The sequence below is a fragment of the Nycticebus coucang genome, chromosome 4 (genome assembly GCF_027406575.1).
Source record: "Nycticebus coucang isolate mNycCou1 chromosome 4, mNycCou1.pri, whole genome shotgun sequence".
Lineage (NCBI taxonomy): Eukaryota > Metazoa > Chordata > Mammalia > Primates > Lorisidae > Nycticebus > Nycticebus coucang.
The window spans coordinates 37,264,521-37,286,025 of NC_069783.1; the positions used below are offsets into that span (position 1 = coordinate 37,264,521).

Sequence of the window (21,505 nt, forward strand, 5' to 3'; positions counted from 1 at the left end):
TCTGAATAATGCTTGGTATTAATCTCAGGTAGAAGTAGCCCAGTATCAATATGTTTAAAATTTATTTTTTATTGAAGTAAAATATACATATATAATTTGCCATCTTTGCCACTTTTAAGTGGTGATAGATACATTTATATTCTTTTTTCCCCTTCATCCCCTTCCCACCCAATATTAAAAAGACTTCCAATTATATGTGTCTTTAGATCCTGAAAGTATTTTTCTCACAGTAGTTATTTAATCCTTGCAGCAGTCCTGTGAAATAGGTACTTTTTTTTTTTTTTTGAGACAATCTCACTCTGTCACCCTGGGTAGAGTGTGGTGGCATCATGGCTCACAGCAACCTCAAACTGTTGGGCTCAAGTGATTCTCTTGCCTCAGCCTCCTGAGTAGCTGGGACAACAGGTGCCTGCCCCCCCAAACTGGCTAATTTTTGTATTTTAATAGAGATAGAGTCTCCCTCTTCTTGAACTTCTGAGCTCAGGTGATCCACTCACCTTGGTCTCCCAGAGTTTTTACTTTTTTGAGACAGAGTCTTACCCTGTTGCCCTGGATAGAGTGCTACATTATCATTGTAGCACACAGGTGGCCCACCACAACTGTCTAATTTTTCTATTTTTAGTAAAGATAGGGTTTCACTCTTGCTCAGGCTGGTCTTGAACACCTGAGCTTAAGCAATCCACCTGCCTTGGCCTTCTGAGAGTGCCAGGATTATAGTTGTGAGCCACCTTGCCCAGCAAATTAGGTACTATTGTTATCACGTTTTATAAGAAAATGAAGGGTCAAATAAGTTAAATAATTTGCCCAAGTTAACACACCTAGTAGATAAGAAAAACTAGGATGAAATCCTGGTCTTGCAAGCAGTAGGATATGGTAAATAAGCTTTGATTCTGTGGTCTGACTTGACTTCAACTTTTGCCTGTTATTCCTTGGATGGGTGACTTAATGAAGATTGCTTCACTACTCTGTACCTTGAATTCCTTATTTGTTAAATGGTGGTAATAATTTATCTAATTATGGATCTAATGTATGGAAAGAGCCCAGTGCCTAGAAATAGGAAGTACTCAATAAATGTTGGCTTTCTAAAATCCAAGTTGCATTCACATTCCACTACAGCACGAGAGGCAATGTAATAGTAGGGGCCATCAGGTTTGATCATAAACGGCCCTGCTCCCCAGCCTGCTTTGATACCCGACTCATTTGAGTTGAGACATTGCTTGTCGACAGCAATTGTTGGAATGCCTTCATTACTTCAGAGATCTAATTCAGATTCTTCTAAATTTACAAATGCAATTATTTTATGTTCATATCCAACTCAAACAGGGACAATAGTGACTTATTGTCAGAGTGATGGGTAGACAGAGAGTAGAAAGTTTGACCTTTCAGCTTATAATTACATGAGCCATATGTAATATTGTTAATTGTTTTGATTAAGTGGCTACTAAACTCTCACAACAGATCAATGTTCATTCTAAATACACAATGCTGCTGCTTTTTTCCCTCCATCCAGAATGTCCTGAAGTTCACTGAACAGGAACACCCTGACTATTACCTACTATTGGTGTGTGTTCAGCGCCTCCGGGTATTTATCTCACACTACACCTTGCTGTTTCAATGCAACGAGGATTTGCTTATTCAGAAACGGAAAAAGCTCAAGAAGTAAGGTTCTGATGGTGCAGTCTAGGGGGTTGATCAAAGGCTTCTGAGAATACGAACATAGACCAGTCACCTGGTGTCTGTCACAAGTAACCACATTGTATGTTACGTGGCTGAAGTGCAGTGATGGGAGGTAGAAGGGAAAAGGGGGGTGGGGAGGTAATGGAGGTGGCCAGGTTGGCTACAGGAGGGAGAAACCTACTACTTTCTGGAAATACTTCAGAAAAAAAGCACTTTCACTCTACTACCTGCATAGACTCCCTCTTGTCAATCACCTCAAAATAGTTCAACTTCCTGAAACTTGCCAGATTCAAAATTACAGTATAAAGGCCAGAATATAGTTTCCTTCATTGATTAAAGAAATATTTATTGAGTATCTATTGTGTGTCAGGCACTGTTCTATGTATTGAATATACTGAAATGAAAACATCAGCCTCAAATCCCTGCCACACAGAGCTTACTTTTTAGCATTAGATGGTGAGCAAATGAAAAGTTCAATCATGATATGTGATATGGATAAAAATAAAATAGGTAAGAAAGGGGAACTCTGAATAGATTTCACATCAGGAAGAAACAAGAAGGGTTGATTAGGGGGAATCTGGGCTTCAGAAGGATCAGAAGCAACCCATAGCAGGGCTCCCTAAAGACCTGGATTTCTTTCAAACTCATCCCAACTCATATAGAGGAAAGCAGAATCATTTCTGGGGGTGCTTCAAACCAGATAAGGATTGTTAACTTCCAAGCAAGGGCTCCTCTAATGCAAGATATATCTCCACCATCACCTTCCTCCAAGCTCTTTTCAGCCAGTTAATTAACTTTCCTAATACCACACTAGCCAGCTTATACCCTATAATGTAAGCAACTTGGTTTAGAGGGCCCTATAGATAGACCTTCACAGCAAGTTCATCTGAGAGGCATCTATCTTTCTTGGCATAATCTGTGTTCAGAGAACCAGTTTCCCACTGTATAATCTGAGAATTATTACTTCCATTCTGTTAGGTCCTCCATGGCGAAACTGTACAAAGGGCTGGCTTCTCAGTGTGCAAATGCTGGGCAAGATGCCTCCCCCACTGCAGGCCCTGAGGCTGTCCGTGACAGTGGGATCCACTCAGAAGAGATGCTGCAACCCTACCCTTCTGCTCCCAGTTCTGGCCCTGGTGTCACGTAAGCACCTGTTGCTGTGGAACAGTTAATAACAGTGGCCTTGGGTCCCACCCAGTCTGTGTGGGTTACCAAGCCAGCCTGAATTAGGAGTAAAATGTATAGGATCCTCCTTCCCCAATGAAGGCCCATACATGCCAGCCAAGCAGCTGACCACACGGTTACATCCCAGAGGAAGGTAATAATGTTAAGGGGCAAGCCCAGAGAGTAGGAAGAGGAAGAAAGTGGATATTTACTTCGTGGATCACCTCAACTCTTCAGACAGTGACAAAATTTTATCTTCTTCGAAGTGCAACAGAGCCCCAAAATTAAATTCTTAGAGATTATTCCCAGACTGAATATGCAGGTCATTGCACCCTGTGTAGGGAAAATAAAACCCAACAAAAAATCTTCCAAGTTAAAAGAGAATTAAGGTTAATATTTTGTTTTACTGTTTCTTTTCACATCTGTAAATGTGAGACCTACTTTCATTTTAAGACCTCCAGGGCAAGATACTTAAGTGTTAGATTGTATTTTGCATTCTTCATGGCGGAAGTTTTAGCATTTTGTGCCAGAATTAAAACATGAAATAGTAGAATAAAAGCGTTCATTTATGTGTGTCTGGCAACTAAAGTCCAGCACAACTGGAAAAATCACATCTCATCTGGTGGTATGCTATCCATTTGCAAACTATGTAAATTATCTTACCCATAATTCCGAAAAACAAACAACCTCCATGAAACTGGGCACATTCAGAGTGGTAGTTTTTACTTTTTGGTAATGCTTTGTGGGTAGTTTGAGATGACCTGTGTAGCATGCTTCAGGACAAGGAATACTTTCAAAATTTATGAAAATTTCAAATTCATACACAAGAGTACAGTGAACCCCATTTATCATCCCCAGATCTAACAGTTATCAAGATCATGCCACATTTACTTCATCTAAGAGTTTGGTTAAGTGTGAAGATCCACAGGTGGAAGAGAAGCTGAGTTTCCCTTATTTTACGTGACTTTGCTAGGGCAAGCAAGGGACAGAAGGGCGTTGGGGAGAGGTGCCCTGGGACACTGACAGGTGGAGAGGAGGGTCAGAGCTTCCACAAGGGGAGAGATGAGTCTTTGGCCCACCAGCCATTTCTGCGCAGTGCCTCCTTGCCTCCAAGAATCTGAGACGGATACTTCCGGGCATCCGCTTTACGGACCGCTATTTCAGTCTCCACTCGGGCACAGGAGTTAGTGGGAATTCCTCAGGCGCAGAAGTTTGTGGAGCTTGGTAGATCACCCACGCAGGCGCCAGGGAGGGGCGGAGAGGCGAGAAGCTGGCAGGATGTGTGTTGTCCAGGCCTTGCGCTGCTCGAGCAGAGGCCTGCACTAACAAACCGTAAGCACACCTCTTGTATTCTGTTTCCCCTTTAAAGACACTTGATGCCCCCAGCGAAGAAAACCCAACAGCAGCAAAGCTTGATGGAGAGCATGCAGCCCGGGAAGCCCAGCGACTGGGAGATGGAGGGCAGGAAGCATGAGAGGCCCGAAAGCCTGCTGGCGCCGGCGCAGTTTTGTGCGGCGGAGCAGGACGTGAAGGCGCTCGCCGGGCCCCTGCAGGCCATCCCGGAGATGGACTTCGAACCCTCTCAGGCCGAGCAGCTCGGCAACGTGGAGCGCTCCCTCCGCGCCCCAGCCGAGCTCCTGCCCGACGCGCGCGGCTTCGTGCCCGCGGGCTACGAGGAGTTCGAATATGGCGGCGAGATCTTCGCGCTGCCCGCGCCCTACGACGAGGAGTCCTTCCAGGCGCCGGCCCTCTTCGAGAACTGCTCGCCCGCCTCTTCCGAGTCCAGCCTGGACATCTGCTTCCTACGGCCGGTCAGCTTCGCCATGGAGGCCGAGCGGCCCGAGCACCCAATGCAGCCGTTGCCCAAGAGCGCCACGTCGCCAGCGAGCAGCAGCGGCGCCTACAAGCTGGAGGCGGTGGCGCAGGCGCACGGCAAGGCCAAGCCGCTGAGCCGCTCGCTCAAGGAGTTCCCGCGCGCGCCGCCCCCGGAGGGCGTGGCCCCGCGCCTCTACAGCACGCGCAGCAGCAGCGGCGGCCGCGCGCCGCTCAAGGCCGAGCGCGCCGCGCAGCCGCACGGTCCGGCTGCCGTGGTCGCCGCCGCTCGCGGTGCGCCGCGGACTTTCTTCCCCCAACAGAGGTCCCAAAGCGAAAAACAGACCTATTTGGAAGTAAGGAGGGTAAAGTAAAACCGAAACGAAACCCACAGCACCGGCGGTCCCGGGCCTAGGTCTACAGGGAGCAGCCCGAGCTCAACCAGCGTGGAGGGGAGCGGGCCAGGCTAGGCGCTCAGGGCAGGCGAGGCGCACCCCGTGGGGCGCTGCGAAACCGAGGTAGAACCCGGCGACGTCCCTGTCTCCCTTGAATTACAGGCTGTGCCTCAATGGCCCTCGAAGGCGAGTGGTAGCGCCCGTTCTCCACTACCAGGTCACAGGGCAAGTCACACATGCTCGTGTCTGAGACCAAAGAGCAGAAAAGACCTCAATCCTTTTATAGACGTTTTGTCACACACGTACACACACTGTTTTAAGGAGTTAGGGGCGATTTTTTCCTGCTTAAGGTTGTGGCTCCTCAAGTTGTCCTTTTTTCAACGTGCTGCACACAAGTCCCAGGCCTGTTTCTTCCGCCTGGTGGGTGCAACTCCTCGTTTGATGGGGCCGTACTGGAAGGCGGTACCCCCGCCCTACTGGTTTGGAGCCAGGGAGGAGACCATTTGCCCTATCTCAATGTAGGCTGCCTAGGAAGTTGGCTGGAAAGCTAATTTAATTTCTGCTTACTGGAAAAAAGCGTCACATTAATTTGCAGACTCCATTGGGACAGAGACACCCCCCCAAAAGTCAAAAAAGCATTGACTAAAAAACATTTGCTTTAGCCTGAGTGAATGTTGAGGTATTTTGACGGAATCTTGGTGTGGGCAAGCCTTGGGGGCATTCAAAGAGGTGTTTAAATATGAACCCACCCAGGGGCTAACGGCTCCTGAGTACAAATACTTAATTTCTCTGTATGCCATTGGAACAAAGGAAATTTCTCTTCTTTTCTCTTTTCTCCTTTCCTTTCCCTTCCTTTTCCTTTGCCTTTCCCTTCCCTTCCTCGCTCTCAGCTTCCTCCCTCCCTCCCTTCTTTCATTCTTTTTTTTGAGGCAGGGTTTTACTCTGTTGCTCAGACTAGAGTACCATGGTATGAGCCTAGTTCACAGCAACCTCAAAGTCTTGGACTCATTGGATCCTCCTGCCTCAGCCTCCCAAGTATCTGGGGCTACAGGTGCCCACCATGACACTTGGCTAATTATCCTACTTTCAGTAGGGATGGGATCTGGCTCTTGCTCAGCCTGAGCTCAAGCTATCCTTGGCTTTGGCCTCCCAGAGTGCTAGAATTATAGGCATGAGCTCCAGCAACAGGTCCAAAAGCAATTTCTGATTAAGCAGAGACTAACATGATACTTCGGACCTGTGGCACCACCCTTCCCTTCCATCTATTCTCATTTTCGAATGGGAATGATTGATAATCACTAACTCCTTTGTTTTGTTAATCTTCCAGCAAATACTGAATGCCGGCCTTACACTAGGCTCTGTCCTAATTGCCAAGAATTCAGAAATAAACATATCTCTGTCCTCCAGGTACCCTGGCTTAGTATAGGAAGAAGACACTGAACACAGAATTAGCACAAAGTGTGGAAACACATGAAGGGGTGTTTAAAACTTCTTAGGGTGATGGTAGTCAGAAAAGTCCTTCTAAATACACTGAATTTTTGAGTTAGATTTTAAAAGCTGCCTAGAAGTTGGGTAGGGGAAGAGTGAGGTAGGGAAGCATGAAAAAAGGCTCTTAAGCATAAAACAGCAGGGTGATGCATTTCCTTTGGCAGATTGTGCCAGGTGGGAGTGGTGAAAATTTAGGCCAGAGGGATAGAAAAGGACTGGATCATCAAGAGCCTGAAGACTGTTGTCTATCAGTGGTGCCTGTGGCTCAAACGGGTGGAGCGCTGGCCCCATATGCCAGAGGGTTCAAACCCAGCCCTGGCCAAAAACGGCAAAAAAAAAAAAATAGCTGTCCACCTGGACTCCAGAAGTCAAAGTCTGTGTCTGGTACCCACAGAGGGCAAAAACACTTAATAGTGCACTTAGCTAAAGTTATCCAAGTTCCCCAGGTTTCTCAGATTTTCTTCTAGCTCTGATTTTCAGCTCTGAACTTTATAAATTCTCTTAAGCCAAAAACTTCTTGGATAAATCAGTCTTAGGCATGTGTCAAGGTTAAAAAGTTATTAAGCAAGGAAAGTAAAAAGGAAGTGATAGTGTCAAACAAAGGAACTGGGCTAGACAGAGGTTTACATATAAAACCTTCTGATTAGTATAGTCTGTGCTGTCAAGGACACTTCCACATGTTCATAAAAAAATGTTTCTAGTTGATAAGTGAAAAATTTGGGGTTTGACAATTGGTAGGCAAAAACTATTAATCAGAAATAATTATCTGAGAAGCAAACGATGGATGATACATTTGTGGTTGTTTACCAGACATACCACACTTTGGTAAATTTTACACTAAGCCATGGAGATATTATCTCTGGGGTTTAGCTATGAATCTTGGTAGAATCTCAGGATTTCTAGATCTGCTACAACTCCAAGTTAAGTTCTCAAGCTTAAACCCCTAGGTTTCCTGAAAAAAATTCATCTTCACGCTCTGCTTCCCTATCAGCAAGCAGTCACTCATCAAAGTCATGAAACTTTTATGGCATCATTGGTATGGTTTTTGCTTTGACTACTTGGGTTCTTTTAAGGTTATTTAAAATCAAGCAGCTATTTTTAGATTGCTTTTAAATTACAATTACCTCAAGGTAAATATTTTGTTCATAGAGTATGTAAAAAATATATACGCATATCTAGCTTGTATGCACATTAACATACACATGTGTATATATATATATATATATATACGCACACACATATCTGTCTGCTATTTGGTACATCTCACATTTAAAAAGAAAGAGTTTGCAAAAAGAAGAATACACAAAAAAATACATTTTTTTACATTTACACAAAAAAATACAAAAAAAATACATTTCTTTTACATTTACATTCACTTCATTTTACATTTTTTTTTTTTTTTGAGACAGAGTCTTGGTCACCCTGGATAGAGTATCATGGCATTATAGCTCACAGCAACCTCAAACTCTTGGGCTCAAGTGATCCTCTTGCCTTAGCATCCTAGTAGCTGGGACTACAGGCACCTGCCACATCCAGCTAGTTTTTCCATTTTTAGTAGAGATGGGGTCCCTTCCAGAGTGTTAGGATTATAGGCATAAGCCACTGTGCCTGGCCACTTCATTTCACTTTATACTCCAAATACCATGGGTTAAGAATTATAAAATTGTATTAAAGGCATATTTGTAGATTGGAAATATTAGTTAACATTTACTTCTAATAGGTCTGACCTCTCAAAAACTCCTTCCCTCATTTATATCTAAAATGGAGAGTTAGGAACATGAGTTTAAAACTGGAATTGCAATTAAGGAACTTCTTTAATTTGTAGAAAGAGAAACACCCTGTGATTGGAGGGGATATTATTATGGGTTTCTAGCAAGACAGTGTTGGTGCCAAAATAAGAATTTAATTTTTATACTTTTAAACATTAGCTAAGGGCGGCGCCTGTGGCTCAAGGAGTAGGGCGCCAGTCCCATATTCCAGAGGTGGCGGGTTCAAACCTAACCCCAGCCAAAAACCAAAAAAAAAAAAAAAAAAAAAACCAAACAAACAATTAAAAAAAAAATAAAATAAAACATTAGCTAAATTTCTTATATCATATTCTGCTCTACACTATTTGCTTTTATGCATAGAAAATACTACTCTTAGTAGAGAATTATCCTCTTCCCACCTCCTGATTTTTCATTAGCCTAGATTTGCTTTAGTTGGGATTGAGTGCCCACTGGTAGTCTTTTAGGAAAGGAAAGTGCCAAGACTAAAAAATTGTCCCATAGTCAGATAGATAATAATTTTGGAAAAGGGTTTAAAAAGTACTTCTTTTGTGTTTTCAGGAGATGCATTTAGAAGACGCCACCAGATTCTGTCCAAAGGAAGAAAGAGAAAGTGAACAAACATCTTTCAGCGATCAAAATCCCAGGCAAGACCAGAAAGGGGGCTTTCGCAGCTCCTTCCGCAAGCTCTTTAAAAAGAAGTGAGTAGCCCTTAGACAAGACAGCATTGTAACTCATTTCCCTTTGGGCTAAGTCTTGAGGTTTTAACAGTAATAAGTATCAAGTAGCCTGGTCTCACCCAACTGCTTCAGGTTCAGTGTCTGGTCCCAGTAGCTACTATTCCTACAGGGCGAAGATGTTTCTCGTAATCTCCTAGAATAGATGCAAACTCAGCCTTCTCCCCCGCCTCTTTTGTCTTTTGTTCCTCCTTCCTTGTCCCCAAAATCATGTATCCTGAAAGAAGTGAGCAGATGTCCCCTGGGACACAAGCTAGTGACAATCAAAGTCCTTTTAGACTGGGTGGAGTGGAACCACTATTGGATTTGGGCATAACGGATGCTCCGTCAGAATCTCCTGCCTGTGCAAAGTTTTTCTAAGGGTATCTCAGCACTTCTGCCTTTAGGGGTCCATCATCATCCTGGGTGCTGGTACACGTATATTGGGACTTCTTGTGTTTTCCCTGAATAAATAGATTTGGCTTTGGCCCCAGTTAAAAGTCACTTCAATGGCGTTTCCATATGCCATAGAAGGCAAAAACAAGTCATTTTCTTGTTTGTCTTATGAGAGTCTAGGTCATTGTTTGTCTTATGAAACATTACCTCCAAGCATTTTGGCCAGCCCTGTATTCCAGTCTGGGAGTCAGTGGCCAAACCCCAAAGTAAAATGTAAAGAAGAGAGAAGTGAGCATTAATGTTTGACCATAGAGAGGTTCACCAGTCCAACTGTTGCCTGCCTGAGACATGCTATTTGTATCTCCACTGGTCCTTAGGCCTCCCTCCCTCCATCTGAGAGAGAGTTTCCCTACTGTTTAGTTTCTTGGTAGAGGAGGCTCTTGCAGTGAGTTTTAAATAGCAAGTCTTCATATTTTAGTGGGTGGAAAAGTTAAAAGCATTATTGCTGTCTTCATAGAGTTGCTGATGAGCTAGGAAGCACAGGGAAATCGCTTTCTCCTTGAAGGTAGAGGTTACTACCTGATTTAGATAATGATCCATGGAATAGTTGAAGCCTGGAGTGGACATTTTTTATGGTTTATCTAATTCTCCTCTCATGAGGAGTCTGGTACCGAATGAAATGAGTGGGTCTCTTATCATTGGTGTCTGCCTGTTGTTACTGGAGAAGGGGGAGGAGGAAGGAAGAGCACCAGTTCTGTAATTAGCCACAGTCCTGCATCCTCTTTCACTTGGGCTAAGCCACCCAGTGCATGCATACATGCTTACTGCTGGACCCCCAAACCACCTTTATTCAGGGGTTGAGGAGTTAAGAATTATATACCTCCTAGTAGGATCACAGACTTAGATCTTTCTTGGCATAGTGCCTACCTCTGTCAAGGTTGGGTAAGAGGATCTGGAAGCAGACAACTCCCAGCCTTGGCATTTAGCTTCCTAGATCCTTCTAAGTACTCCAGAATCCTAAGGGCTCATGGCCCACTGCTTGAGCCCTTTTCTTTTCCTTTTTTTTTCTTTTTAACTTTGTTGTTGTTGTTGTTGTTGTTGGGAATTCATTGAGGGTACAGAGAACCAGGTTACACTGATGCATTTGTTAGGCAAAGTCCCTCTTGTAATTATGTCCTGCCTCCAAGAGGTGTCACCTTTCTTCTTCCTTTTTTAAACTACAGTATTCCCAAAACAAAACCCACTTTTTGCACTTTACCATTTATAATGACTGGGTGCTATCAATTGGAAAACAATGAATAATAACATCCAGGAAAATGCTTTGCCATTTACTAACACAGAGGGAGTAGATCTGTCTTCTGTGGATCCTGAGGGTGGAGCTAGGGGCAGTAAGTAAGAGGAAGAATATCCTGGAAATACAGCTACCTGGAACTAGGGTTGGCTCCCCCATGAGGGAGTGGGTCCTGTTATGTAGAAGCTAGATGGCTCTGTCGAGGGATGCTATGAAAGTGATTCCTGCACTGGTGGGAGATTGCTTAAGAAATCACCAGAGTCCTTTATAGTGTGGAGATTTGCTTTATTTGTAGTTTGACTTTGGTGTAGATCAATCTGAGTAATCACATTTTTTTATCACGTGATACAAGAACCTATAATATGGCGTTGGAACCTATAATTTTAAAGATCAGGTTAAGAACAAGATAAGACTAAGTTTTATCTTCAGGGCTCCCCAGGGGCCTTGGTTAATGTGGAGGACTTGCTGTGGGCTCTCCACATCCATGTTGGCTAATGGCTTTCAGGCCTCTTGCAACTTTTGGGGATTCTCCTTAGATGAAGGGCCAGTGGAGTCCCTTAGTCTTCCTGGCCTTTCTCATAGGTCAGTTCCTCCTGCATTAGTCATATTGCTGTCACCAATACTGGCACTGTCCTTTGTATTTAAAATCTGAAGTGTTATCTGAGTGGAAGTATGGTGGAGCCACACAGATGACTTTCTGGCAGGCTTTCCTAGATTTTTAGATCTGGCCCAGGACAGTCAGCACCATCAGGTAATTAGGGTGCCACAGTGGGCACCTTGGGGACTTGGCATGGGATAAAGCAGCAGCTTAAGTAGCTTCTTTGAGTGTTTCGTCTGAGGCCCATGGAAACATTACTCCACTATAATGTAGAGAGGAAGGGCAGGGAGGCACTTGGCTTTTAACTCAGATGAGAACACATAGTTCTTCTCATTCATTAAGCATTCTTTCTTGCATGTCCTATATAAGACACTTGAGTAGGAATTGTGAGTGACCTGGTCCCTGCCATAACATAGGCACTTGTCCTCTGAAATCAGGCATGTGGATAATTATAGGAAGGAACCAGAAGAGATATTCAGCCTGTTCTCCTCTTGCATATCAGGAGGTCAGTCTGGCCACAAGCCCTGTGACTTTAAGATGTGGCTAATCCTAAGTACTGAAACCATTCCAGAGCCTGGCCTCACAGGTCTCAATGGGCCAGTGCCAGAAAAGCCACCTGTGTCATGTCTAGGGCTCACTGCCTCCCCCCCAGCAGCCCTTTGGAGGCTCATTCCTGTCTACACTCACACACTTTTTGTTCCATAGGGGCTTGTTTGGCTGGTGGCCCCACACACCCAGAATGCTGCTTCGGGATGAAGCTAGGCATGGAGCCAGATGCAACAGAAAACCCGAGAAAGGGTTCTCTTCCCTCTGAGGCTGGGCGGGCCGAATGCTCATACCCACGAGGATTCAAAAGGGAGAGTCAAGTTGACATCATAAAAAGAGTCCTGAAAAATGCCCATGATATCTGGGGACAAGGATGACCTTGTGATTGTTTCTATCTCAGGCCCATTTTTCCTGGGTGGATACCAGGTCACATGTCCCTGAAAGCTACCCAGAATTGATCAGAATAAAGGCTACATATCTTAAAGTTTGAAAATGTTAAGTGACTTTAAACATTTTAAATGAGGATTTCTAGGAGCTAGGAACAGACCTACTGTGATAGGCTGATGCTGGACTGATAAGTATCCTCCGGTCTTCGAGCAGGATGGAAGGCAAACTATCTCATTCTAGAAGAATCTATATGGAGGATGTCAAAGACTTAAACTTAGATTATTCTGAGGCAAATGATACTTCATCTTTCTATGTAAGTCTTGCACTTAGGTTAACAAGTATTCTCAATTGGGGGAATGGCAGTGGGGAAGATCACTGAGGAGTAGGGAATGAGGATGGTACTCTATTTTTAGCCTCACATTTGGGGGGAGTTGAAGATAAAGAATATGGCCTCCAAATGATTAAGTCTACTTCCTGGTCTGTTCTCATCCCCTTTAGCACTTTATAACTTACATGCTTCAGAGTGTTTCCATCCCTGTCATCATCCTCCTTCTACCAATCATGTCAAAATCTGTTTTCTTAGTTACACACAGAGAGAGGACTTCTACAGGGCCCCTGCCTAGTAATTGAATTGTCAGTGAATCATCTTCTTTGGTGTCCTCCCTGTTTGATATTATCCCCAGCCTCGGCTACAGAACAGACTACATATTAGAAAGCTGCTAAAGAAACAGTTGTTACTTTTACCCTCACCTTCTCTATCTCCTTAAAGCCCATATCAACTCCCTCCCATATTTTTATCCACTTTGGAGCCCTCTCTCATTTTTCATTTTCAATATAACTTTAAACCTGAAGGGGATAGTTGAAGGAATAAACACTTTAGATTGCTTAACCCTGATTACACAAGTTTCTCAGTAAGCCATCTGAAATCAGTTAATAAGTTCAGGGTCTTCAGTGTACTAAGTTCTGTCCAGCACAAAAGACATAAAAGAAATAGTCCTGTTCCTTCAGAGTTTACAGTCCAATGTAAGGGTAACTTAGCTACAAGATATGGCATAGCATGTTGTAAGCGCTCAACAAATATTCATTAAATGAGAGCTTACTTGCTGTGGGCTCTCCACATTCATGTTGGCTAATGGCTTTCAGGCCTCTTGCAACTTTTGGGGATTCTCCTTAGATGAGGGCCAGTGGAGTCCCTTAGTCCTCTTGGCCTTTCTCATAGGTCAGTTCCTCCTGTATCAGTCATATTGCTGTCACCAATACTGGCACTGTACTTTGTGTTTAAAATCTGAAGTGTTATCTGAATAACACTGGTGGAGCCACACAGGGCTGTTGATTTGATTACCAAGGCTGACTGGTTTGGTGACAGGGTGGGTGTTCCCCTATTCCCTTACTTCTTGAGACACATACACGTCTCCTAAAGCTTTTAGGAGGACCGTCTTTCCAATGGGTGAACCAGCCCTTCTTAAATCAAAGGATCCCCTAGTACTGGATTTCACTCCGTACCCATCTGTAGCTCTAGACAAGCTCTCAAGGTTTATCGTAGCAAATCTAGACACGTATGGCCTGCCTAACTTATTGTTTTCTTTGTCTCTGTTATTTGGAAGGCAGGTTAGCAACAGGTCTGTTGTCTTTTCCTCTTTCCGTCAATTGCTTGGATGACTGTGTCAGAATTCTCTGGCAGCCATTGTGCCCTTCCTCAGCAAGGGTTTGCCTGCCTGTCCCTGTAGCATCTGTGCAGATTTGCCCTGCAGTCAGCCAGAATAGCTCCAAGAGCTCAAAACCCTTTTCTGTTTTATAGAGAAAGGGAATAAAAGCAAATATTCTGGGGGCTGGGCGTGGTGGCTTACGCCTGTAATCCTAGCACTCTGGGAGGCTGAGGTGGGTGGATTGCCTGAGCTCACAGGTTCAAGACCAGCCTGAGCCAGAGCGAGACCTCCTCTCTAAAAATAGCCAGGTGTGTGGCAGGTGCATTTAGTCCCAGCTACTAGGGAGGCTAAGGCAAGAGAATTGTGAGCCCAAGAGTCTGAGGTTGCTGTGAGCTGTGATGCATGGCACTCTACTGGGGGGCGACAAAGTGAGACTCTGTCTCAAAAAAAAAAAAAAGCAAATATTCTGGCCCTTTCTCCTAGATTCTGTGGGTTATTTTCTAGTAATTCAAGTATACATTACTTCAAGAGCCACACCTTTGGAAGAGTCCAGGGGTGGCCATAAACCACATAAGCATTATAAAGAGGTCAGTTAAAATTATCTTTAAAGGATGAAATGAGCTATTAGTCATGGCTATAGTAGAATGCTGGATTTCAAAAAGGATTAGCAGGTTAGCCATTAGTTAATTAATAGTTAATTAATATCAAGAAATACAGAGAAGTTTAGATATTGGAGACACAGGGAAGGTACAACTTGTGAGAAGAGCAGTTAAAAAAGCAAAAAAATAAGCTGAGTATGTGGACTTTGAAAACTAGACAGGGCGATTTTGGCATTTGTTTCAGAAATGGGAACGCAACTGGTGAAGATTTCTGTGGTCCTTGGGGCTGGTGGTGACATCAAAGTTTTCCCATTTCCAGGTAAACACTAAAACAGTTGCATGTTGGAACCATCAAAGTGTGACATGTTGGGTTTTGGAGAGATCAGAGGTAGCCAAGAGGGGAAATGTGAGGTGAAGATTTCAAGTTTTTACTAATGACTTCTGATGACTGTCATGTGGAGGAACAGTCCAGAAGAAATAGAAGCCCAATTCAAATATTGTTCCCTGCTTCCTGTCCCTAAAACTATAGGCATTGCTAGCCTTAGGAATTATAGAAGATACAGGGAAAGAATGAAATGATCAAAATATATCTTCATAACAAATTTTGGGCACAACTATACTAAGCAGGGGTGATTTGAACTGGAGATAGGTGGGACTTCTGAGAGCTGAGAGAAGGCCTGGAGTTTATAGGGTGGGGCATGTGGAGGCTATTGCAAGGGAGAGTGCAGGGGGGAACTGAAAAGGAAGAGAACCTCACCCTACCCAGATAGCATCCTGTTTGATGCATACCAAGATATACTAGAGTTGAGAGAGTAATTTTTCCATTTTTTACTGGGAGGTAGAGAGAAAAATTGCTTCGTCCCTGTCAGAAATAGAAAGCTGGTGAGCAGCTATGGCTTTATCTGTGACATCAAATATCAGGGTGAAAAGTGAAATTATCTAGCCAGTCATCAGTTTTCCAGACATCAGGATATTAGTCTTTGTGTGGATCTAACTTCTTTCCTCAAATAATGTAAAGGTACGTTTGAATTCTGCCTGATTAAATCAGTAAACTGTAGAGTCATAATTAATTTATCCAGTAACAATTAGGACTCAACAACAGTGTACCAGAACTATCGTGAAAGAGCATGAAGGCCGTTTATCCTTCTTTGTGGCTAGTGGAAGCATACCTGACTCAGTCTCAGTAAATGGAGAACTCGTTCAGTATGTAGGAGCTTTGGACAGAGAACTTCATGCCTAACATCACTTTCATAAAACATGCATGAGGTTTTTTGATATTGGTTCTTAGTGTCTGGGCCAGTTTTACCCATTCTAGCTCAGAGGGTAAGCTAGCCTAAGAGCCCCAGTCTAGCTTATCAGAGGTTTTTTCCAGAAAGCCTCCTCCTTCCAGGGACTTCTGAACAAACTGGAAAAGGTGCAGAGCTGGAATGGCTTACCCCAACTGGCTTAACCAAGATAAAGGAAGAAAGCACCCTCAACTGGGGACTCAAATGGACTGATTTGAGTTGTTGACAATTGATTGGCTTTGGTCTCCTTTGTGGTGGTTGAGATTATAGTATCTCTTAAATCTGATTATTGTATTTATTTCTGCATTCTACCAAATGTAGCATATATGTGTGGTTGGCTTCAATAAATCTTTACTTAAAAATGAAAACAAGCAAAAGCAAGAGTTTGTAATGTAATGGCAAATTCAGTAAAGGCCCTTGATAACCTTGGTTAAGAACAATGAATTCCATCCACTTTAATTTAAGGGTCTTGGTAATTTGTGGAGTTGTTACTTCATTGAATCAAAAATAGGATTTCTTGAATTATCTCAACTTTTATTCCTTGCTACAATGTTATTACACAATATCTTACACTGACATATACAGTTGTCACAATTGTCCCCCTAAAGGATTAGAAATATATTCTCTTTATGTTGGACTCAAGTCTTAGATACACCTGTCCTGAGTCATGAAATTCAAGGGAATAAAAATTATTCCAAATCTAGGAAGCAACTGTTTTACAAATGCAAAACAATTTGGATAGATAAAATATTTGAAAACAATTAAAACCAAATCAACCTGTACTTTATCTGTGTGCTGAGATTTTAGGTCCAGTGGATCAGAATACAGGGAAAAAACTAATGAGAATCCCTCAATGGATCCTTCACCCACCAAACAAGATTTCTTCAGAAACCGACTTGCTCTTGCAAATGACCTTGACCAAGGAACAGCTGTGTAAAACATACTTAAAGTTGTATTGTCAAGTGGTAAGATGAGGATAAAAAGCTTGTATATATATGTGTAGGAGTATATATATATATATATCTATGTATAAATCCCTAAGGAAAACGAATATAAATACACATGAAACTAAATCAGCATATAAAACATTAAAGTGATGAAGATTAGTCTATGGTTAAGACCTGGCTTTTTGAAAACCCACACTTGGGAAAAGGGAAGTGAAGACTTTTCATATCATTACAGAAAAATACAGTAAATTTGAAGGAAAATAAATATAAGAATTAAAACTTCCACTTTGGAATCTTTCCCTAAGCATAACATTGAGCATGTTCATATTTCACATGGGTGTGAATTTTATGCATCATAGGCATTTAACTTATTAATTCATCCCAGCGATGAATTAGGCTAATCTACATTGTTAGGGCCCAGTTCTGTCTTGTTCTATATTCTTTAGAAACCCCAACATCCCTGAAGGCAACGTATTAATTAACGACTATATTTTATATGTTGTAAATCTGAGTCATGGTGAATTCGTGGTTAAATCATGAAATAGAAGGTTAAAAACACACTGATCTCTAAACTTGTTCTAGTTATGGAAATGAGTAAAGGGAAGAAGGATTGTGTAGAAACTGGGTTAAAGATAAGGGCCAAGAAGCATTTTCCCTTATGTGGGTTGTGCTGAGGATAGAAATAGTCCAGAGTCTGTGTTTTATCGAGTACTCAATATTCAAGGTTCACAAGTGAACTTGAGTGTCACGCATCCTCATGACTGGATGGACTAGGGAAAAAGCACTGATTTAACCACAGCTTCTTAAAAATATCTCTCTAAAGAAGGTGGCAGCAGCATCATGAATGGCTCACACACAGTGGTTGCTACAAATACTAAGTCAGAATGAAAATTCGGGCTTGTGGTTCCTGTTTTCCAGAAACAACTCTTAAAGAATCAAAGCTCTTATAGCTCAGATAGAGGAATCAAATTGTAATGAGACCTGCTTGGCTCAGGGGTGGTAAAATGTGCTCTGTTTCCACATGGATATATCCAAGATAGTATCCTTGATGTGCCCCAAACATCAGATTCATAGAGAAAAAAAATTAGGTTTAAACAATTTGTCCTCATTCACAGGCAGTTACCTATATTAAATTAGGGGTATTTTCTCTTTATTTAGAATCTTGGTATTCTAACTGACTTCTTCAGAAACTGTTTCTATGTTCATGTACTTTGATAAAATAGGCAAAGTTTCACTTCTAAATCTTAAAAAGTTTTCTTGTCTTTGTTCAATGACTAATTAGGATCTCATGCATTAGCATTTTGAATAGGTGTTCTGAAACGTATAAGATCACTGCCAAGTTTTTGCAGTTTCTAATAGTTTCATTTCCCTGATATTAATGAATTCCTTTGAAATTAGATTTTTCTTTATTATCAGGCCAAATTTTGGGGGCAGTACTTGAAAGTACAATGCCAAGTTGATTGAACGTGGAGAATGAAGTCACAGCTTCATTAAATAAAATGTAAACAATAAAATTCTTCTCCCCTTCATATTCTGTTTATCATAAAAATGATCATACTTGAAAGATACAAAAAATATCACACACCTCCCTAATTTCATTTTGATAGCATTATCTGAAAAATCTTGACGGTATGGATGTAGCACATCAATTTAGTTGTATTTTATGAAACTAGCCCATGAAACTAGTAATAATATTGCGACGTATTATCTGAGTCCCTGTCACCTACTATCTGGATTTTTCTGGTAGCTGACGCCTTCAAGCACTCTCTGCTCCCATCTATTCCACATGTCTCTAACATACCAGTATTGCCAAATACTGCTTTGTGTAAAACTCCTCAGAAATGTTCTTGTCTGTAATCAAACTCCAAATTCCTTTACTTGACATTCAAAGTTCCTTCTCTCTAGTATGGCTCCAGGTTTTCCTTCTGGGTACCTCTTATCCTTTGTAGTCCTAGGTGGACTAACTTAGTGTAACTGAAGTGGGCATTTACTGTTTTCCAATAAGCCACAGACATTGCCAGGCTCATTCTTGCTTCATGCCTTGTTTGTAGTTTAAGCCTCCTCATCTTTTTGTGACCTTTTGTGTCATAACTTGTTGAACTTTTGATGTATTTGTCTTATCTTCCCACAAAGAATGTAAGTCCCTTCAAGAGCAGCAGCTGTATCTTATCCTTGTTTATTCTCTTCCACCTCTAGAACACATAGTAGGTGCCCAGTACTAACAATGGTGCTGTAATAGGTAGAGGGCTACAAACAATGATTTCCACTCTTAATTTGATGAAGAGCTTTAGGGTTGTCACTTAACCTCCCTGCCTTTCATTTTCTTAAAGAAAAAATATCAATCACAAGGGAAATAAAATATAACGTCTTCAGAAGCAGTTAAAGCCAACTTTCACAGCATCTAGCATTAGAAAACATCTCTTCAGTTAACAAAAAAAAGTTTTTTTTTGTCCTGGATCATTTTATAATCTTTCTAGGTGGTACTGTAAATTGACAGGGGAGAGAGTTGTCTTTAGTGATATATATATATAAATGATATGTAATGTTGCATTAGGGATGAAGTCAGGGGGGAAAGAGCTTGAACAATTGCTGCATCTCAACCCTCTGGAGAGGTGCCATTCACATAAGAAGACCAGAGATGTCTCTGGGAAAGTGTTTGGGTTGATAAGCAGAAAGAAACTTCATCCAAAATATAAGTGGATATATTTTTGCACAGGTTAGGAATTGCAATAGTCCCCTTCTACATCCTTGATCTGTATACAAGATCTGTATACAAGCCCAAGCAAGGACTGTACTGCTCTGAGAACCAGGGATTTGTAGACCAAAACTCTATAGAGTTCTCCCCAGTGGGCTATTACATCTTCTAACAAATAGTTTAAACTAGTCTAGAACATGAAACTAGAACATCGGGGAAACCCTTTGAACAGTGTTTTCTATAGGACATCTCTCATTCCCTTACCGCCTTCAAGTCTTTATTCAGTTCACCTCCATGAGGGCACTTGTGAAAATGCAGATTCTTGGGCACTATGTCAGTTCCACTGTATTAGAATATGTGCGGGTGGGTTCTAGGAATATGCATTTTAAATGCAGTCGTGCAGTTCTTCGGCCCACTGAAATTTTAGACCCACTAAGTCACTTAAACCAGTGGTTCTCAACCTTCCTAATTGCTGTGTTGTTACAAATGGAAAAAAGGGGTTGCGACCCACAAGTTGAGAACTGCTGACTTAGACCAATAAATGGTACCAAGGTGCAATACTCACATTCTATTCATAGACTAAATTTTAGGACAGAGTGAAGAACTGATTGTACTTACCTTGAGATACAGAAAACCAAGAGTTCATTGAAACCTAAGTGAATATTTTTCTATTCTTAAATTTATCAACTGTGACCTTTATTATCATATACAGTTAAGATTTTGATTGTGGCTCAAAGGAGTAGGGCACTGGCCCCATATGCCAGAGGTGGCGGGTTCAAACCCAGCTCTGGCCAAAAACTGCAAAAAAAAAAAAAAAAAGAAAAAATATACACACATTTATACAAGCAGTGCTTTTTATAAACTGGTAAAAATGATTATATATTCCAGATAATTGCATGCACTTAGAAAAGTGACAAATTGTCCTGTATTAAGTTGTATAACAAAATTAAGTCTAGTTTTCAGATTAAACTTTTTCTTGAAACATCACCATGAACAAACTTTCCTCCTGAGCCTAAAACTACAGTGCTTTGGGGACAATTGGGATTCTTCTTTTTTTTGCAGTTTTTGGCCGGGGCCAGGTATGAACCTGTCACCTCTGATATATGGGGCCGGTGCCCTACTCCTTTGAGTCACAGGCGCCGCCCGATAATTGGGATTCTTTATCTCATCCCAGAAGTCGATTTAAAGATGTGAGTGCAACACTCTCAGTGTCCTGGTAGTTATGCCAGTGAGTCTTACCTGAGTGAAAGTGTTAGGAGAAAAGATTGGTGAGATACCATTTTTTGAAAAAGGGACACAGGTTAAAAGGTTGAGAAAACTGATGGAGACCCATATATTTTAAGGGAAAAAAATAGAAATTGATGTGATTCTAGACCTGAGTTCTAAACATATGAATTAGGCAATGTTAAAAGTATCTTTTTGAGAAGTTGTTAGATATTCAAAATAGTTAAGATTTTTATCCCCAAAACAAATAACTTTAATTTTCCAAAATGTGTTGTTTTCCAAAAGCTTAGCACATTTTTAATAAGTCATCTAAACTTTTCCTTAGCTCTAAAATAGAGATTTTTTTTTTGTTTTTTGGCCGGGGCTAGGTTTGAACCCGCCACCTCCGGCATACGGGACCGGTGCCCTACTCCTTGAGCCACAGGCGCCGCCCAAATAGAGATATTTTTATTACTTCTTTCCTCATTCCCTTTGGAGATATAGTAGCTTTAAATGCTCTTAATTCTAAGTAGGAAAACTGATGTGTTGGGTTTCTTGCCTGTCTGCCTGAAGATGGTGGGATCTACTGGAAAGGACTGTTAGTGGATATCATCCGTGCTTTTGAGTGGATTGTTTTCACTTGGCACTAGATCTCATCCCCCCAACCCCCTTTATCTATCACATCTTCCTTTTCAGCTGGGCAACCCTTCATACAAACATGCTTTTATTTCTTCCACCTTCGAAGCGAAAATGGAAATCCTCTCTTGATGGTTCTAACTATACTCCAGCACTCTGCTTCCATTTATTGTAAAACTTGAAAGAGGAAACTGCTCCGGGTCTCCCCTGGCCATTTTTTTTTTTTTGTAGAGACAGAGTCTCACTGTACCGCCCTC

At 42.0% G+C, this 21,505-nt stretch overlaps 1 protein-coding gene across 1 annotated transcript in view; it reads left to right on the top strand.

Annotated features, from left to right (window-relative positions):
• Positions 1 to 18,228, top strand: part of ARHGEF33 (Rho guanine nucleotide exchange factor 33) — an 86,349-nt gene extending 68,121 nt beyond the window's left edge. The window contains exons 14-18 of the mRNA XM_053587744.1: positions 1,511 to 1,659; positions 2,656 to 2,820; positions 4,211 to 5,018; positions 8,864 to 9,003; positions 16,575 to 18,228. Of these exons, the coding sequence (XP_053443719.1) occupies positions 1,511 to 1,659; positions 2,656 to 2,820; positions 4,211 to 5,018; positions 8,864 to 9,003; positions 16,575 to 16,704 (1,392 nt within the window). The 3' untranslated portion in view covers positions 16,705 to 18,228. The remainder of the gene's footprint in view (positions 1 to 1,510; positions 1,660 to 2,655; positions 2,821 to 4,210; positions 5,019 to 8,863; positions 9,004 to 16,574) is intronic.
• Positions 18,229 to 21,505: the final 3,277 nt, after the last annotated feature.